The 20582-nt window shown below is 41.1% G+C and overlaps 2 protein-coding genes across 2 annotated transcripts; both read left to right on the top strand.

The window, feature by feature from the left end:
- The first annotated feature begins 1707 nt into the window (after positions 1-1707).
- On the top strand, positions 1708-2721 carry LOC124251532 (vomeronasal type-1 receptor 4-like). Its single transcript, XM_046684408.1, has one exon. The coding sequence runs from the start codon at positions 1708-1710 to the stop codon at positions 2719-2721; it is 1014 nt and encodes a 337-aa protein (XP_046540364.1).
- Positions 2722-14955: 12234 nt separating this feature from the next.
- On the top strand, positions 14956-15972 carry LOC124251530 (vomeronasal type-1 receptor 4-like). The gene has a single exon (XM_046684406.1). The coding sequence runs from the start codon at positions 14956-14958 to the stop codon at positions 15970-15972; it is 1017 nt and encodes a 338-aa protein (XP_046540362.1).
- Positions 15973-20582: the final 4610 nt, after the last annotated feature.

Raw genomic sequence — 20582 nt, 5'->3', positions numbered from 1 at the left:
TAAATATCAGAATATAAATGGTAAATAAATATCATTTTCCCTATGTATATGATTGCCAAATTGAGCAATAAGTCATCACAAAGGACAAAAATTTAGGACAAGCTCTGCTGAATTTCATGACAAAATCATAGACTTACTCTAAGCAGCATTGTCATTATCCCCTGATATTTGGCCTCACAGTCTGGACCCATAGATCCATAAAGCTCATCCTGTTTGGACATCGTCAACAGGCCACACATATTCATGAAAGTAACCTTTCCCCAGCAAATCCCAAGTTTGGGGGGAGTAAATGTATTTTTTAAAAATTAAAGACACATATACTGGGTCATTAGTGCACAGCTCTGTGGAATTACACAAATGCCTACTCCTCTGTACACAATACCTAGATCAAGAAACAGAATGTTGTCAGTCCTCCTAAACCCTGTTGTGCCCCGTCTAAGTCACTATTCCCAAGAGTTAAGTTCTGGTGGGTATAGTTAGAGGACAGAAATTGTTGGGAATACGTTTCCTACTACTAAACATTTGAAAGATTACATCACCTTTGCCTGTGTTGTACTTTATATACATGGAATCATACAGTATGAAATGGTTAATAATGACTCTTTTTCCATTCCATATGATTTTTATGAATTTATCTGTATTGTTCCATATTATTGTTGGCATTCGCTAGCATTTCTATGTGGGACTCATTAGTATGAATGTCAAACAATTAATTGATTCAATTTACTTTTAATAGACAACTGGGTTGCTTTGCATTTTGGGATTTTTGAGTAATGATTTGTGCTGGTACCTAAACTCTGTGATTAGTTTTTCCATGATATCACTACAAATTTCTGTTGAGTATATTCACAGGAGGGAAATTTCTTGGGAACAGAGGATTACTTTTGGTCCACAAAAGTAGGTACCACACAGTTTCCCAAAAATTTGGACCAATTCTAACACTCATCCACAGTGTACGAGATTCTTGCTTTATTTTCATCCTTCACAAAACTTGGTGTTGTGTCATTTCATTCTAGATGTCTAGATGATGTTTGATCATACCAGGTAGAGATATATTTGTATTTTTCTGATTACTTAGGACGTTGAATATATTTTAGACGTGTATTGTCCTTTGACTATCCTCTTACTGAAGTTTCTTTCTTAACGATATGCCCATTGTTTATTCTACTGGAGGTCATCAGAAGTTCCTTGTGCTTGTTCAAAGTATGTGTTTCGAAGCATGTGTTTGTGTGTGCGTGTGTGTGTGTGTGTGTTTTGATGAAAATCAGCTCCAATTTTTATTATAAAAGAATGATATTTCATCCATATGGTTAATATGTTCTGTGCTGTTTAGGATATAAGAATATTTTCTTATTCTAAGACCATAGAAATATTTTTTGTTTTTCTAAAAAAAAATAGATTTTATTGTTGAATTTTAGATCAGCAAGGCATTCAGAATTAATTTGTTTTATAATGATGTTAATGATCAAGATTTTTCTTTTTTCCAATATGGCTAGCAAAGTTCAGCTTATTCTCCAAATGTGGTTTCATGCTTTCCTTCCATATACTCTCATTTCTCATTACTTCCCCCAGGATCAGACCACTTCCTTAGCGCTGACTTTTCCATGAAGTGTATCCGTTATCTCTCCATCTCTTTCTGTCTGATGAAGGTTTGACACTCGAACAGGAGCACACAAGGCAAGTTACTCTTGGTGTCAAAAATCTTCAATGAATCTTTGGGCTCCGAGGAATGACTGTTCCCACAACTTAAAGGAAAACATGCAGAATGACATAATAGAATCCAGTAACATGACAATAGCAATAATCGCCTTGTCACAGACTGTAATTGGAACACTGGGCAACTTCTGTCTGCTTTGCCATTACCTCCTCCACGGCCACACTGAAAGCAGGTTGAGGGCCACAGATCTGATTCTCAAGCACCTGACTATATCTAACTCCTTGATCATTCTCTCTGCAGGAGTCCCCCACACAGCGGCAGCTTTTGGGCTGAAACATTTTTTAAATTATTTTGGATGCCAGCTTCTTTTGTATGTTGAGAGAGTGGGCAGGAGTGTATCCATTGGCACCACTTGCCTCTTGAGTGTGTTCCAGACGATCGTGATCAGTCCCATGAACTCCTGTTGGACGCATCTTAAACTCAAAGCCCCAAAGTACATTGGCTTTTCCATCTCCCTTTGCTGGGTCATTTACATGTTTGTAAATTTAATTCTTCTGGTGTCAGAGCTGTACATGTCTAGCAAATGGAGCAGCAAAATCAATATAAAGAAAAGAGATTTTGGATACTGTTTTGCTACTGACCAGGGGAAAGTCAGTGGCTCAATATATGTAGCATTAATAGTATTCCCTGAAGTTTCCTTTACTGTGGTCATAATCTGGACGAGTGGTTCCATGATTTTCACCCTGTACAGGCACAAGCAGCGGGTCAAGCACATTCACAGGAATCATGTTTCCCACAGATCCTCCCCTGAGTCTAGAGCCTCGCAAAGCATCTTTATTCTGATGATCACCTTTGTACCTTTTCAAACCCTCTCCTCCACCGTTGCCCTTTGCATTGCTCTAAGTGATCATCCCAAATGGTGGTTGGTGACCACTGCTCACCTAATTTCTGTGTGTTTTCCAACTGTCAGCCCCTTTCTGCTCATGAGCCGTAACTCCACTGCATCGAGGCTCAGCCTTGCACAGAGAAGAAATATAAAATTTGCTAATGTGATCAAAATATGAAATGGTATATTTTGGCACAATGTCCAGTTGTTTATTCACTATCCTGCCTGAAAAGTTAAATAGAGTCTAAGGAGAAGACACATGTCCTTCTAAGGAAGATCTTAATGAAGATTGACATTTCATCAGCTTGTTCAATATGGGAGATGCATGAGAATAGTTGTGGTGAATAAAGCAGCTTTGCATCATTTTGATGACTAGTATCCTAAAGAGTGTAGTCTTACTCCAATTCTGCTTGAGGCAAATTGAATGAATTTGGGCATAGCCTCTGAATGAAGTGAATCAGAGTGGTTGACCAAATGGTGTACTTATGGGAATATAAGGCAGAGAGAAAACAGTTAGGAAATGAGTGTTGCATATAGTTGGAAGGCAATACTCCATGGTTTTCCAAAATATATGCATGTACAGCATGCCTCACCATTAAGAATACTGGGCAGCCTGTATTCTGAGTTGTACTTCCTAGTCATTTGGGACATGGGAAATATTCAGACAGACCAGTTGGAAGCTGTTTGTCCTGTCCTGCCTTTACCCAGCAAACCCCAATACAGGCTCTGGCCGAGACTTTCCCATCACTCCTGCTTCTGCCTCCTGACAAAAACGTGATGCTTTCCCTGTGTCCCTGCATGGCCTTATGTGACCCTCCTCTTGGGAAGTGTAAGTAACAAACGTCATCTTTCAGTGGCATTAGTCTCTCGTTGACCTCATTCAATTACCACTATGAATTAAAACCCAGACACAAAACACACTCCACGAGAGCAAATAGGAATCTGGTTTAGATATGGTAAAAGTGGAAGCAAAGGGATTTTCTAGGAGGGTGAGAAGAACGCCCTTTTTGGATAAAGACTAATAATTTTATATTCTAAAAGTATCAGGAGCCAGGATGCGAGGATAAAAGGTCTAACACTATAATACAAAGGCTCACACATGTGCAGTGCTTTATATTTACCAAGTGCTTTCACCGAAGACACTCACAATATTCCCATGAGGAATGCAGGAAACATGCCATTTACCAAAAGATTCTGAGAGTGAGGGAAGTTACCAATATGTCCACAATTAGAACCAGAACCTTCTATTTCCAAACCCAACCAACAGTCCTCCCACTAAATCTCAGTATCTCCCCTAAAGGAGAAAATCCTTTGCTGACTCCATTATCCTTTCATTCCCATGGATGGGTTGACTATATGATGGGAGAAATGTCCCAGGTTCTCCTTTCTTCTATGACCTCCATCCAAGGGTTTGGTTAGCTGAAGGATCAGGCTCCCAGAGCTGACGTCCACAGAGACAGAAAAGAGTGATTAAGGGTAATCCTTGAAAGTGCAAGCTTTGAACAGGCAGATCCTTACCTTTTCTAATAGATTGCTAAAGCTAATGGAACAAAATACCACAGATTGTGTGGCTTAAACAACAAAATTTATTTTCTCTCATTTCTCATGGCTAGAAGTCCAAGAGCAAGATGTGGACAGGTTTGGTTTCTTCTGAGGTCTCTGCCCTTGGTTTGCAGATGGCAACCTTCCTGCTATGCCCTTCATGGTCTTTCCTCTGTGCCCACACAAGTCTAGTATTTCTCTGTGTGTTCAAATTTAAGCTTATAATAAAAAAAAACCAGTGATATAGCTTAACACTCACCCTATTGACCTAATTTTAAATTATTCACCTTTTTAAAGGCCCTTTCTCCAAAGACAGTCCCATTCTGAACTACTGGAGTTAAAGCTTCAACACACATAAATTTGTGGGTGGGCACAATTCAGCCTGTAACATTAAGCCATCTCAATCCCCAAAATCCATTTTCTGCTCACATGCAAAACACGTGTGCCCCAATCCTGAAAGCCCAGAAGGCTTAACCCATTCTAGCATTAACTGTAAGGCCCAAATCTCACCTAAAAATCACCTAAATCTAGGGTGGATAAGACTGCAAACATGATTCATTCTGAGGCAAAATTCCCCTCCAGCTTGTCTGCTTCTAAAATACAATTATCTGAGAGGTGCATGATAGTCATTCCATTCCAAAGGGAAAAATTGGATAGAAGAACGAAGTCATGGTTTCCAAGCAAGTCTAAACCTACAGGGAAAAATTCATTACATTTTGAGGCTGATCTTTTATGCTGTTTGGCTGGATGTTTGTCCTCTGGGCCCACAAGGGTGGCAGCACTGCCTTTTGGGCCCAACAGAGCATCAGTAATGCCCCAACACCCTTAGCAACTACCATGTAACCAAAGCCTGGCCTCTGTAGCAGTGGCAGCCGTGCTGTTCTCTGAAACTCCTTCAAAGTCATACTTCCCTTTACTTGAAGGATAACACATGTTTGCAGCCTCATAGTTATGTCATACTATTCTGTAGAATGCTAGAAATCCAACAGCCTTCCTTCCAAGGCTGGGACCATGAATTTGATTTTTTTTTTCTGAGGAAGATTAGCCCTGAGCTAACATCTGTGCCCATCTTCCTGTACTGTATATGTGGGACGCCTGCCACAGCATGGCTTGCCAAGTGGTATGTAGGTCCACACCTGGGATCCGAACCGGTGAACCCCGGGCTGCCGGAGCAGAACATGTGAACTTAACCACTGAGCCACAGGGCTGGGCCCTGAATTTGCATTTTTAATACAATCCCAGGTGGTGTTGATGCTCATCTCCCCAGAACACTGATTCAAAAGTACTCACCCCCATACCTTTTTCTGTACTAGTAAGCTAGAGAAAGCAAGCAAAGCACTAATGATCCCCTTACACACTAACTGTGACATCTCCAAGAAATACTGTTAGTTCCCTGCATTTTGCATATGGTGGGGAAGGAATGAAACCTAGACAGGTGATCCCTCTGGAGAGTGAGAGGGCTGCTACAGCAAAGCTCTGAGGAAGCCAATGCAGGCTTTGGTATTGCCAGTGCAGATGCTCAGATGGGAGGTCCATTCTAAGGTACCTATGGACAAGCGGGAGCATTTAGCAACACTGCTTGGAGAGGCACCTGGGCTGGTTGGAAGGGGCTTGACTGCTTCCATTAGCATGCACTTTTGGGTGTGGATAAGGTGGACTCTTGCTTTCTCTGCAGTAGTTACAGACCTAAGGCCACCCTCTTGGGTGACAGATCAGATTAGAGCTACAGATTGTAAAATTTGGTGGTTACTTCTGAGGAAATCTTGAATAATGATCCTCTTTTACAGCCTCCAAACCCCAAAGAGGTAGAGGACTGTGGACTGGGTGCAGATTATGGGTACAGCTGAGATTTGTGCTCATACTTACCTGCCTGGCTGCCCACATGGGCTGGGAGTCTCATTCTCATGAAAGGATACCGTTTTGGAGTAAGTTTTGCTGGGGCCTTGTGTAATTTCTTTCTATTTAGAGTTCAACCCTAAGACTTTCAAGCTGCCCATGGGGACATCTAGATTTTAGGAGGCCCTGCATTCAACTTCATTAGGTGATGCCCTGGATGCTCTGCATGCACAAAGGTTGGGACTGGAATTAAGAGATGGCAATGAGAGTGAACCAGGATTCTGCCAGGGCATTCCCATGTTACCAGGAGGACAGGTTTGTGCTATGGGTCCTGGTTCCAGGGAGGGCTGAAATCTGTACTTGGGTAGCATTAGGTTTCTCAGTGGGTGGTTCAGTGTCCCAGGTTGGTGGAGAGAACAGGCTGCTGCTGCTGATTCTTGGCTGGAAGGGGCCAGAATGTGCCATGTCAGCTTTGAACACAGGTGTTGGTTTGGGGACAGGGGACCTGTAATAGAACAGGTACTTTAGGAGGGATTCTGTGTTGCAGTTTGGTTAAGTTAATGGCACAGCTCAGCAGGTGCCTGGGCACAGACCCAAGTGTTGCCTGGCAGAGGGAAATGTGGCCAGGAGCAAACTACATTGCATTCAGGACAAAACTTTCATGTAGCAACACAGAAGCCTAAGGTCCAGCCACTGTCAGGAGGAGACCTGGCCTGACAGCCTTTGTGCAGGTACCTGAATGTGCCATCTCTGCCTCTGGGTCACCTTGCCTGGTGCTTATCCTAGCCTCCACCAATAATAGAAAATACTCATAACCTGTGCCTCTGAGTTGATGCACTAAGAAGGTCCTACCATCACCTGTGTGCAGAAGTTCTACTCAAATGTTGAACCTGAGTGTAAGGATGAGGGACAAAATGAGTGAAATCCACACTTCAAAACTGTCAACGTCACTGAAGACAAAGGAGTGGCAACTGATCTAGATTAAGAAACCAAAGAGTCCCGACAAGAAAATGCAATCCTGGTACTGTGAGTGGATCCTAGATTGGGAAAACATCATTGTATCACTGGGGCTATTTGTACAAGGACTCTTTATAAAGGGACTATCTAGTGTTGAGTTTTTTAATTGTGATGGTGTTATTGCGTTAGATAGGAGAATGCCCCTGGCACTAGAGGACCCAAGATCAACTTGCTGGCAGATTGGAAGTCTGGTGAGGTTCCCCTTCCTGGTTTGCAGACAGCCACCATCACCCTGTACCCTCACTTGGCAGGGAGAGAGAGCTGTATTCACTTGTAAGAACAATAATCTCAACCTGAGAACTCCATTCTCATGACCTCACCTAAACCTGATCGTCCCCGGAAGACCTCACCTCAAATTCCATCATATGAGGGATTAGAGCTTCAGCATAAGAATTTGACGGCACAACAATACAGCACATAGCAGTAAATATGCACCCTCAGTGAGGATGTCACCATGCTGGAGCAGCAATCCACTGCCTCAGACCGTCAAGATATTGCACATGGGCTCAGATCTACATGATTACTGATGCTCATTCCACGATGCCTGTGATAGAGCATGTTCAACTCTTTAAACATATATAGAGAGAGCGTTTCAATAAAGATGAGCCATTAATGATCTCTGGAATAATGTGTACTATTTCAGTGAACAGGATAAATCTCTCTCTACCAGTAATAAAACATCCCCTTCATAGATCACTTATAGAGGAGCAGTTTGATTGGAGTCTAAGTCCATTATGATAGTGCTTATGGAAACACCTCGATCCTAGACAATATGTTAGCAGAATGCTTGTGTGATTGGGAGATGACAGGACATCAATTTGGGCTCTACTACTGGTTCCAGATAGAGGCTTCTTAAAAACCTTTCAGTTTCCTGGATGATAAGAGCATTAGGAGCATCTTTTCTTCTAATATTTTTGGGGCCCTAATTCCTGACATAGGGCTTCTAAAACACTTATAGTTTCCTGGGTGAGAGGAGTGTCTTTTTTTCTAATAAAGTGACACCTGATGGGCTCCAAAACGGCACTTTCACAAGGGCTGGTCACCAGAAACTCCAAGCCTGATTAAAAGCTTGGAATTATCAGCACAACCTCTCCATTCTCCTGAAAAAGGAGAAGAGCTGAAAATGGAGTTAATAATTGATCATGCCTACATGAGGAAACCTTCATCAAAATCCCAACAGTATGCTGTTCAGAGAGTTTCCAGATAGCTAAACACATCCACACCACGAGAGTGAGGCACCCCAAGCCCGAGGGGACAGAAACTCCTACTCTGGGCACCCTCCCAGACTTTGCCATTTCTGTCTCTTTATCTGGCTCTTCATCTGTATCCTTTATCACAGGCTTTAATAGACTGACAAGACTCAGTTTTTATCTGAAATCTGTGAGTCACTCTAGAAAATTAATTGAACACAAGGAGGAGGTATTGGAACTTTAGATTTGTACTCGAGTCAGACAGAAGTTGTGGCTAACATGTGGACCTACTAATTCAAATGGCATCTGATGTGGAATTCGAGCAGTTTCTGGAAAGAACCCTAAACCCATTGGATTTGACACTATTTTTAGGAAGTGTTGAAATAGAATCAAATTGCACAACATCCTACTGATGACCAGAAAGTTGCTTGTTGTGAGGAAAATCTCCTCACATTTGGTGACCAAAGGTGTCAGAAGTTAAGTGTTGTGTGTAAAAGTAAAGAAAACTCAGGAAAGAAATGCAGAGAAGAGAAAAACTGTGCTCTTCACAGAAGAAGGAAAAACTGAGTTCTTCCTCTATGCTGTTTATTTCATTTTTGTTCAGTTGCACATAAAATATCAGATAAAGTCCTCAGCTACGTACAAAGGAGGATAAATCTGAAACAGGAAAATGACTACTGCCAGAGATCAAAATCGAATCAGTTCTGCAGTAATTCATTGAGTTAATATTTTGCACTAAATCTTTTTCTAAGTCTTTATATTTCTATTGTTGCTGAAACAGAATTTAGCAGCTGAGAACACCACAGGATGGTCTCCTCACAGGTCGGTAGGTGAGAAAGCTGATTATATGATGGTGAGTTAAAGTGTGTCACTTGCATTCACGTGTGCTTGTGAGTGTGTTAGAATGTGAATGTGAGCCATGTCATTGGTGCACAAGTGTGTATGTGTGACTGAGTGAATAAGTGTGGCAATGACTGTGTGTTGAAAATCTGAGTGTTTTTCAATATGTGGGTGTGGATACTCTGTGCCTGCATGTATGCCTGAGGGTGTAAAGGTATGTGTGTATGTACTATTTGCTTGGAGTATATGTTGTCAACCATATGGCTCCATTTCATGACTTGGATATAGAAGGTGCAAACAGAGAAGAAATAACCTACCCAAAGTGTGGTCTTGTCTTTGCACTCCACTACTGGAAGGTGATCTCCAGACCCATGGAATGTCATGCTTGAAATGAGTGTCTCTGTTTGGGGGTTGGCCACCAGGCAGTCTCACAATGTAGTTTATGATGGCGGCTTTGGGTCATGCAGGATCAAGTTGGCATCTGAATGAGTGGAGACAAAAGGGATCAGCACAACCTTCACAACAACTAGAGAACAAAGGTCAGCTATCCAGAGTGTATGTGATCAAACTCCAGTAAAAACTTTGGGCATCGATGCTTGGGGGAACTTCCCTGGTGGCAATACCCCTGAAGTTGTCAAAGAACAATGTCAGGACAGTAACACATCATCACTGCACTGGGACAAGACAACTTGAGCTGTGCTTTTGGTACTTTTCCTGCATTTTGCCTCATGAATGTCTTCCCTGTATGATATTCATTTGTATCCTTTCCCTGTAATAAACCATAACAGTGAGTAGAAGTGATCTCAGTGAGTGCTGGCAGTCCATTCTAGAGAATGATCAACACTAAGGGTGGTTTGGGAACCCCCAACCTTGAAGTTGGTATCAAAAGTCAATGTGATTTCCAGTGAATTGTGTTCCCTCTAACTTCTCAGTTCCACTGAAAGCTCCCACACAGGAAATGGATAATGGACCTTGTTCAAACGATGGATTTGTCTATTGGAAAATCCAAAGGAGTGATGTTGGCTCTTTAATTGATGTCTTCATTAATTGCATAACCAATGAGTGCTCCTTAATGAAAATGCAGCAAAGTGAAAAGAGTTCTAATAACAATTCAATGCAGTTGAATTCAGAAACTGGCCTTGGTTTATCTGACACTTGAAAGAATTGTAGAAACCATGTGTTAAAGCAACTGATCCTGAGGCTTTTATTTCTGAAGGATATTTTATAAACACTACAGCTTCTTCTGTGAATGTTTGAATCTTTGTACTTCATACCACTACTGGGTCAATATTGGTAAAGTACAATATCCCAGAAAATTTCCATCTCATCATCTCCAATTTAATTGGCATTTAGTTATTCAAACAAGGCCAATGATTTCTACTGTTGACTATTGATGTATTCTTTATTTTGGTCTTATCTCATGAGAAATTCTTCCTGGATTCTGTCTTATCTCAGGTATCTGCAAAATTCTTAAATAATGATGCAGCTTAAGTGTCTAGAGATTAAGAACGGACTTGATTTTTCCTGGAAAAACTTCTCAGGGAATCTTATGAGACACACAGACCTCGTTGACAGCCACCCATGGGGCAGACATCAATATTTAGTGCTCCTTCCATATGAGACTCTGTTTCCATCATAGATCAAAAAAGGAGTAAGTTCTCTCCAACTGCTTCAAGAGTCTCTTTGGAGACAGTTACAAAAACTTGTAATTGTTTTTGGTAACTAGCAACTGGAAAAAGTTATTCAGAAGTATTATCCACTCCTCATGACTGCATTGTCACTGCTGCTCCAGGTGAAATGAAAATTGTAGTTCTCAGGGGAGTTGAGGTCACAGACTCACAAAGCCATATTTCAGGGTCTGCCTGCTTCCCTGCCACACACATACCGTCCATCATGACCATCTCACTGAGCCAACTGTCCTGGCAGCAGAAACGAATCTGATGAGTATTTTCTACATCAGCCTGAGAGCAGAATCTCTAAGGAAGGAAGTCTAAGTAAGTGTCAATTCTGGAAAAGGGCTCCGGGGATTAGAAACAGATCCAGTGGCAAAGCTAGACGGGAATGCAGAATCATTCCTCTGTAATGAGCTGAGCTTATAGAAACAGATTAGGATCCTAGGCCCTATGTCGATCCCTGTTGTCCTCTAATGGAATTTAGCAAAATCCTCACTGAGGATGATTATTAATCAATAATCTCAGTGATAATGAAGAATCATTTCTAAGATGCTTAATGGTTGTAGATATGAAATCATTCTGCTGTTCACATTACATTATAGGAATGATAGATTACATTTTCAGTATTATTAGGGATGTGCTTAAAATGCCTTCATGCTTGTAACACAGAGCAGCATAGGACTGTCACAATTTTTCTAATCCTCTGCACAAAACATGTATATGAATTTTTCTGGCATTAAAAAAAATTTATCTAACACTGAATACATGAGTTTATAACTTACTGGAGACAGTCACTGTGTCTCTACTGAAAACACCTGAGGTCTGATGACCATGGCAGGATTTCTTTCCTGCGTGAAGTCAGAGAAGCATGATTTGAGGAAAAAGTAACTTTCTAATTATGGGTTTCAGACAACAGTTGTCAGGACCAAATCTATCTTGTCTTATTTTCTCTGGATAATATTTCAACATCAATCCCAAGCTCACAACTCATTTCCTTAAGATTGTAATCTATACAATCCTCAAGACTCCATATTCTTCACATCCTGTATTACGTCTCTTGTATTATCATATCATTCAAATATCTTGCCTTATTCCTAGTAGTTTTCCTTAACATAGGTATTAATAAATACCCAAACATTTGACCCAAAATTCTTAATAACTTAGTGTCTATTCTACACGGTCTTATCACATATTAGTATTTCCTGCATCATAGTTTAAGGAACAAGGTAATATTGTTGAGTAACTCATTTGATACATGCCATTTTTTTTTCAGGCATGATAGTAAATGAGTCTTTCTGCCCAAAACTAATATTGAGTAAATCTGCATTACTGAAATCTACTATGGACAACTGTAACATTCCTTCAGGATTAGCCTGTAATTACTGCATCATACCTTTTTTATGATCTCTAACACTTCATTCATATTAGATTTTGACCTAGAGAAAAAATTCCTCAACAAAAATGGAAACTTTCTACAACTAAAATTGAAAACAAAATAACAACAATATGAAATAAAATGGAAAAGTATGAAATTGAAAACTATATAGAGGGCTGGAGTATTTGAAGACACAGCTAACACGGTTTGTTATTATAACATAGCAGTTAGGGTACTGTCTTGGCAACAGGAATAGCCAAATTCATATCACTTAAGCAGCATGTGAATTCGTATGTATTATTTAACCACTCTGTATCTAAGACTCCTTATCACTACAATGAAAATAATGCCAGTGCTTGTGTCACGCAATTACAAAAATCATCAAGGTAACATCTGTATGGCAAGGAACTTGCACTTCCACTGTGGGAAGACTCTTAACAAAATTGAAGTAAGTATTTCTTGGAGAGTATATTGGGTTTCAGTTAACATAATACATGTACTCCACAAGTCATGTTCCAGTGCAGCATCCTCTGGCTCTGAAGACAAATATCAGACACTGGGAACTGACAGATAGGCCTCCAAGGATGTGACAAGAAGAATGGTCTACTTAGCTCAGATTATAGTTGGAATACTGGGCATTTTCTCTTTGCTTTACCATTATCTCTTCCTTTACTACAATGAATGTAGGTGGAGATTCACAGATTTGATCCTCCAGCACCTGTTTCTACTCTCTTCTTGGTCATTTCCTTTATAGGTGACTCCAAGACAATGGCAGCCTTTTGTTGAAGGTTTTCTATGGTGATTTTTAAATGCAAATAGTTTTCTATCCTCACAGAGCTAGCAGTTTTTGTCGTTGGCACCACCTGACTCATGTGTCTCCTGCCATTGAGATCAACTCCATGAACTCCAGGTTGTTGAATCTTAAAGTAAAAGCTCCCAAGGATATTGAGGTTTGCAATTTCTTCTGCTGGACACTGCATATGCTGGATCATATCCAGGGTATAAATATCAGCATATCAAAGACAAATAATATCATTTTCACTATGTATATGATTGCCATATTGAGCAACAAGTCATCACAAAGGAGAAAGATTTAGAATACGCTCTGCTGAATTTCATGACAAAATCACAGACTCACTCTAAGCAGCATTGTCCTTATCCCCTGATGTTTCATGGTTGGCCTCACAGTCTGGACCCATAGATCCATAAAGCTCATCCTGTTTGGACACAGTCAGCAGGCCACACACATTCGTGGAAACAACTATTCCTCGGCAAACTACAATTTTCTGGGTGGAGGCAAGTATTTTTTAAAATTAAAAACACATATGCTGGTCATTAGCGCACAGCTTTGTGGAATTTCACAAATGAGCGCAGCTCTGTACAAATTACTGAGATCAAGAAACAGAATGTTGTCAGTCCTCCTAAACCCTGTTGTGCCCCATCTAAGTCACTATTTCCAAGAGTGTAGTTCTGGCGGGTATAGTTAGAGGACCAGAATTTTTGGGAATAGGTTTACTACTATCTTAACACTTGAAAGATTAGATCACCTTTGCCCGTGTTGTACTTTATATAAATGGAATCATACAGCATGAAATGCTTCATAATGACCCTTTTTCCATTCCATATGATTTTTTGAATTTATCTGAATTGTTGCATATTATTTTTGGCATTCCTTAGAATTTCTATGTGGGACTCATTTGTAAAAATATCAAACAATTAATTGATTCATTTTACTTTTATTTTTTATTTATTTATTTTTTTTAAAGATTTTATTTTTTCCTTTTTCTCCCCAAAGCCCCCCGGTACATAGTTGTGTGTTCTTCGTTGTGGGTTCTTCTAGTTGTGGCATGTGGGACGCTGCCTCAGCGTGGTCTGATGAGCAGTGCCATGTCCGCGCCCAGGATTCGAACTGACGAAACACTGGGCCGCCTGCAGCGGAGCGCGCGAACTTGACCACTCGGCCACGGGGTCAGCCCCTGATTCATTTTACTTTTAATAGACAAGTGCATAGTTTTGCATTTGGGGCTATTTCGTGTAAACAGTAGTGCTGGAATATAAAATCTGTGACTTGTTTTTTAGTGATACTAGTTCAAACACTTGTTGACTGTATTCATATTCATAGGGGTGGAATTGTTGTGAAAGAGCATTACTTTTGGTCAGCTAAAGAACATACCAAACAGCTTCTCAAAATATTTGTACAAATTTCAACACACACCAGCTGTGTACGAGATTCGTGGTTTATTTACATCCTTCACAAAGCTTAGTAGTTCTGTCATTTCATTCTAGATTTCTAGCTGATGTTAGATGGTTCCAAGTAGAGTTATCCTTGAATTTTTCTCAACTTAGGCTATTGAATGCTTTTCACACATGGTTATCCATTCAATATCCTCCTATTGAAGTTTCTGTCAAAACGATTTGCCAATTGTTTATTCTAATATAGGCCATTCGGATTTCTTTGTGCTTGTTACAAGTAATTGTGTGTGTATGAGTGTGTTTGTGTGTGCATGTTTTGATGAGAAGCAGCTCCTAATTTTATTACAAAATAAAGATATTTCATCGATATGGTTAATATATTCTGTGCTGTTTAGGATATAAGAATATCTTCATACTCTAAGTCATAGAAATATTTCTTAGTTACTAAAAAAATACATTATATAATTAAAATTTCAGATTTAATATGTATATAGTGTGGATAGTGATCAAGGTATTTCTTCTTTCCTATAGGGCTAGCAAATGTCAACTTATTCTGAACATGCTGTATTACACTTTTCTTCCATATACTTTCACTTCTCATTACCTCCCACAGGATAACACAATTTCCTTAGTACTATCTTTTGCATGAAATATATTTATTAACTCTCCATCTCTTTCTGTCTTATGAAACCTTGACAACTGAACAGGAGCACTCGGGCAGTCACTTTTGGTGTCAAAAGTCTTCAATGAGCCTTTTACCTCAGAGGAATGACTGTTCCCATAGCTTAAAGGAAAACATGTTGAATGACAGAATAGAGTCCAGTAACATGACAATAGCAATAATCTTCTTGTCACAAACGGTGATTGGATCACTGGGCAACTTCTATCTGCTTTGCCATTACCTCCTCCACGGCCACACTGAAAGAAGGGTGAGGGCCACAGATCTGATTCTCAAGCACCTGACTATATCTAACTCCTTGATCATTCTCTCTGAAGGAGTCCCCCAGACAATGGCAGCTTTTGAGCTGAAATATCTTTTCAATTATTTTGGATGCAAACTTCTTTTCTATGTTCAGAGAGTGGGCAGGAGTGCATCCATTGGCATCACTTGCCTCTTGAGTGTGTTCCAGACCATCATGATCAGCCCCATGAATTCCTGTTGGAAGAATCTTAAACTCAAAGCCCCAAAGTACATCGGCTTTTCAATTTCCCTTTGCTGGGTCCTGTACGTGTTTGTAAATTTAATTGTTCCAATGTATGAGTTGTATATGTCTCGTAAATGGAGCGGTAAAAACATCAGAAAGAAAAGAGGTTTTGGCTACTGTTTTAGTAATGATGAGGAGAAAATCAGTGGCTCAATATATGTAGCATTAATAGCATTCCCTGAAGTTTCCTTTACTGTGATCATAATCTGGACAAGTGGTTCCATGGTTTTCACCCTGTACGGGCACAAGCATCGGGTCCAACACATTCACAAGAATAATGTTTCCCACAGATCCTCCCCTGAGTCTAGAGCCACAGAAAGCATCCTTATTCTGGGGAGCACCTTTGTATCTTTTCAAACCCTCTCCTCCACCTTTCATGTTTTTCTCGCTCTAATCGATAACCCCAGTTGGTGGCTGGTGAACACTGCTCGCCTAATTTCTGTGTGTTTTCCAACTGTTAGTCCCTTTCTGCTCATGAGACAAGACTCCACTGCATCTAGTCTCTGCTTTGCATGGATAAGGAGCACAAAATTTCCTCATTATATCAGACAAACATAAATTGTAGGTTTTAGCACAATGTTCAGCTGTTTATTCATTAATCCTGCTTTAAAAGTCAAAACAGAGTCTGGAGAGAAGCCGCTTGTCTTTCTATGGAAGATACTAATGAATATTGACATTTCATCAGCTGGCTGAATATGAGATATACAAGGGCATAGTGGTAGTGAATAAAGCAGCTTTGCATCATTTTGATAACTAGTGTCCTGATGAGTATAGTTTTCGTCCAATTCTGCTTGAGGCAAACTGGAGGAATTTGGGCCTAACATCTGGATGAAATGGATCAGAGTGCTTGACCAAGTGGTGTACTTATGGGAATAATAGACAGAGAGAATCCAGTTAGAAAATGTGTATTGGATATTATTGGAAGACAATATCTCAGGGGTTTCCTAAGTTTGTGCATGTACAACATGCCTTACTGTTAAGTAGCGTGGGCAGGTTATATTCTGAATTGTAGTTCATAGACATTTGGGACATGGAAAATATTCAGACAGACCATTTGGAAGCTGTTTGTCCTGTCCTGCCTTTACCCAGGAAACCCCAATAAAGGCTCTGGCCGGGGCTGTGCCATTTCTCCTGCTTCTGCCTCCTGACAAAAACGTGATGCCTTCCCTGTGTCCCTGCAGGGCCTGATGTGACCCTCTTCTTGGGAAATGTAAGTAATAAAAGTCATCTTTCAATGGAATTATTCTCACTGTGTTCTCACTCAATCGCCTTTATAAATTAAGACCCAGTCACAAAACACTCTCTAAGACAGCAAATAGGAATGTGGTTTAGATGTGGTAAAAACAGAAGCAACGGGATTTTATAGGAGGGTGAGAGGAATGCCCTTTTTGGGTAGACTCTAATAATTTTCAATTCTAAAAGCATCCTGAGCTAGCATACAAGGTCAAAAGGTCTAATACTATAATATCAAGGCTCACACATGTGCAGTGTTTTATATTTGCCAAGTGTTTTCACAGGCAGTATCACCCCAGGGATTCATAATACACCTGTGAGGAATGCAGGCAACATGCCATCTCACCACAAAATTCTGAGAGTTAGTAAAGTTTCCAATATGGCCATAATCAGAACCAGACACTTCTGTTTGCAAAACCAACTAATAGTCATTGCAACAGATCCCCTAGAGGAGAAAACCCTTTGCTGAATCTATTATCCTTTTATTCCCATGGATGGGCAGACTATATGATAGGACAAATGTCCCAGGTTATCCTTTGTTCCTATGACCTCCCTCCAAGGGCTTGGCTATCTGAAGGATCATGCTCCCAGAGCTGACATCCTCACAGCCCAGTGACCTGGGACCATAGAAAAGAGAGATGAAGGGTAACCCTTGAAGTTCTCAGTTTTGAAGAGGCTGATCCTTACCTTTCCTTTTAGCTTGATAGAGCTGCTGTAACAAAATACCACAGATTGGGCAGCTTAAACGACATAATTTATTTTCTTTCATTTCTGATGGCTAGAAGTCCAAGACCAAGGTGTGGACAGGTTTGTTTCTTCCCGGGGCTCTCTCCTTGGTTTGCAGATGGCAATCTTCCTGCTCTGTCCTTCATAGTCTTTCCTCTGTGCCCACACATGTTTAGTATCTCTCTGTGTGTTCAAATTTCTTCTTCTTATAAAACCACCAGTTATATTGCTTAAAAATTCATGCTATTGGCCCAATTTTAAATGTTCACGTTGTTAAAGGCCCTATCTCCAAACACAATGACATTCTGAAATAATGGGGTTAAAGCTTCAACACACATAAATTTGTTTGTGGGCCCATAACATTCAGCCCTCTGAATCCCCCAATTCACATCCTTCACACGTGAAAAATACACACACCCCATTCTTGAAATCCCAAAAGTTTAACCCAATCTCACATCAACTCTAAGGCCTAAATCTCACCTAAAAATCATCTCTATCTAGTGTGGTTAAGTCTACGGATATGATTCATCCTGAGGAAAAATTCCTGTCAAGTTTGAACCTGTGAAATCACAGAAGTTGTCTAATTCTAAAATACAATTGTCAGATAGGCATATGATTGTTATTCATATTCCAAACAGAAAAATTGGAAAGAAGAAAGAAGTCATGGTTTCAAAGCAAGTGTAAACCTATAGGGCATATTCCATTATATTTTAAGGTCCGTCTATTGTGTTCTTTGCCTGTATGTTTGTCCTCTGGGCCCACAGGGGTAGTAGCCCTGCCTTCTTGGCCCACTGGAACATCAGTGATGCCCCAAACACCTTGGGCAACGACCCTGTACCCAAAGCCTGGCCCATGTAGTGCTGGCAGCTCCGGTGTTCTCAGAATCACCTTCAAAGTCAGACTTCCCTTTACTTCAGGAATAACACATGTTTGCAGCCACATAGTTCTATCATCCTGCTCTGTAGAATCCCAGAAATCGAAAAGCCTTCCTTATGAGGTGGGGACCATGAATTACATTTGTAACACAATCGCAGGTGGTGCTGATTCGTCTTTCCCCAGAACCCTGATTCAAAACAACTCAGCCCATTCCCCCTTTCAGTAGTACTAAGCTAGAGAAAGCTAGGACAGCATATTTGATCCCCTTACACACTACCATCACATCTCAGCAGAAATACCATTGGTTCCCTACATTTGCATATGATGGAAAAGGAACGAAACCTAGACTGGTGAAGCCTTTGGAGAGCAAGTAGGCTGCTATATCAAATGTCTGAGGACACGAGAACAGTTTTCAGGCTTTGGCATTGCCGGCGCAGATGCTAGGAGGAGTGGTGCATTCTTAGATAGCTGTGCGCAAGCAGGAGCACTTAGTAACACTGCCTGGCAGAGGCATTTGGGCTGGCTGGATGGGACTTGACTGCCTCCATTTGCCTGGGCTTTTGAGTGTGGATAACATGGTCTCTTGCTTTCTCCGCAGTAGTTCTGACCTAAGGTCATCCTCTTGGATGAGAGGCACGATTAGAGCAGCAGATTAGACAATTTGGCTGTTACTTACGAAGAAATTTCAGATGATGAAGCTGTTTTACAGCCTGCAGACCCCAAAGAGGTAGAGTACCATGCACTGGGTGCAGATTATGGGTGCAGCTGAGACCTGTGCTCACACTTGCCAGTCTGGTTGCCCACGTGAGGTGGGAGTCCCAGGGTCATGCCTGGGATTCTGTTTTGGAGTAAGCTCTGCTGGGGCCTTATGTTATTCATTTCTATTCACAATTCAGTCCCAGGACTCTGGTGCTCCCCTTGAGGACTTCTAGATTTTAGGAGTCCCTGTACTTAGGTTCATTATGTGATGTCCTGGATACTCTGTGTGAACACATGCACGAAGATTTGGACTGAAATTAAGGGATTGCAATGAGGGTGAAGCAGGACTCCATGAGGGGATTCCCATGTTAGCAGGATGGAAGATTTGTTTTGTGGATGCTGCTTCCAGTAGGGCTGAAACATGCACTTGGGTAGCATTAGGATGCTGAGTGAGTGGTTCAGGGTCCCAGCTTGGTGTAGAGAACAGCTTACTGCCGCTGATTCTAGGCTGGGAGGGGCCAGAATGTGCCATGAGAACTTTGGTCACAAGTGTGGGTTTGGGGAGAGGGGACGTGTAACAGAACAGGCACTTTAGGAGGGATTCTGTGTGGCAGTTTGTTTATGTTAACGGCACAGCTGGGCAGGTATCTGGGCGCAGACACAAGTGCTGCCTTGGAGAGGGGCATGTGGCCAGGAGTTAAACATATGACTTTCAGGACAAAACTTTCATGTGGCAACACAGAGGCCTAGGGCCCAGCCACTCTCAAAACGTGACGTGGCCTGACAGCCTTTGTACAGATATCTGCATGTACCAATCCTGCCTCTGGGCCATGTGTGCCTGCTGCCTGTCTAACCTCCACCAATAATAGAAAATACTCATAACCTGTGCCTCTGAGGTGATGCACTAAGAAGGTCCTGCCATCGTCTCTGTGTAGAAGTTCTACTCAAATGTTATGACTAAGTCTAAGGATGAGACAGAATGAGAGAAATCCACACCGAAGGACACTCTGCAAACAAGGGTGTGCATTCTTCAAAACTGTCTGTATCACTGAAGACAAAGAAGTGGCGAGTGATCTAGGTTAAAGAAACCAAAGAGTCCCGACAAGAAAATGCAATCCTGGGACCATGAGTGGATCCTAGATTTGTGAAAACATCATTGTATCACTGGGCTATTTGTACAGGGGCTCTCTATAAATGGACTGTCTGATGTTGATTTGGGAATTGTGATATTTGTATTGTGTTAGATGGGAGAATGACCCTGAAATTAGGGGATCCAAGTTCAAATTGCTGGCAGATGTGATGTCTTCTCAGGTTCCTCTTCCAGGTTGGCAGACAGCCACTATCATCCTGTATCCTCTCTTGGCAGGGGGAGAGAGCTCTACTCTCTTGTAAGGACACTAATCTCAACCTGAGAGCTCCACTCTCATTACCTCATTTAAACCTGATCATCTTCCAAAGGCCTCACCTCCAAATTCCATCATTCTAGAGAATAGAGTTCTAGCATATAAATCTGAGGGACAAAAGTATTCAGTTCATAGAAGTAAACATGTACCCACAGTGAGAATGTAATCATGGAGGTGCAGCAATCCTCTGCCTCAGACCATCAAGAGATTCCACATGTGCTCAAATCAACA

Source organism: Equus quagga, chromosome 13 (assembly GCF_021613505.1).
Source record: "Equus quagga isolate Etosha38 chromosome 13, UCLA_HA_Equagga_1.0, whole genome shotgun sequence".
Classification (NCBI taxonomy): Eukaryota; Metazoa; Chordata; class Mammalia; order Perissodactyla; family Equidae; genus Equus; species Equus quagga.
The sequence above is the reverse complement of the archived record's forward strand: the minus strand, read 5'-3'. Positions and strand labels throughout refer to the sequence as shown.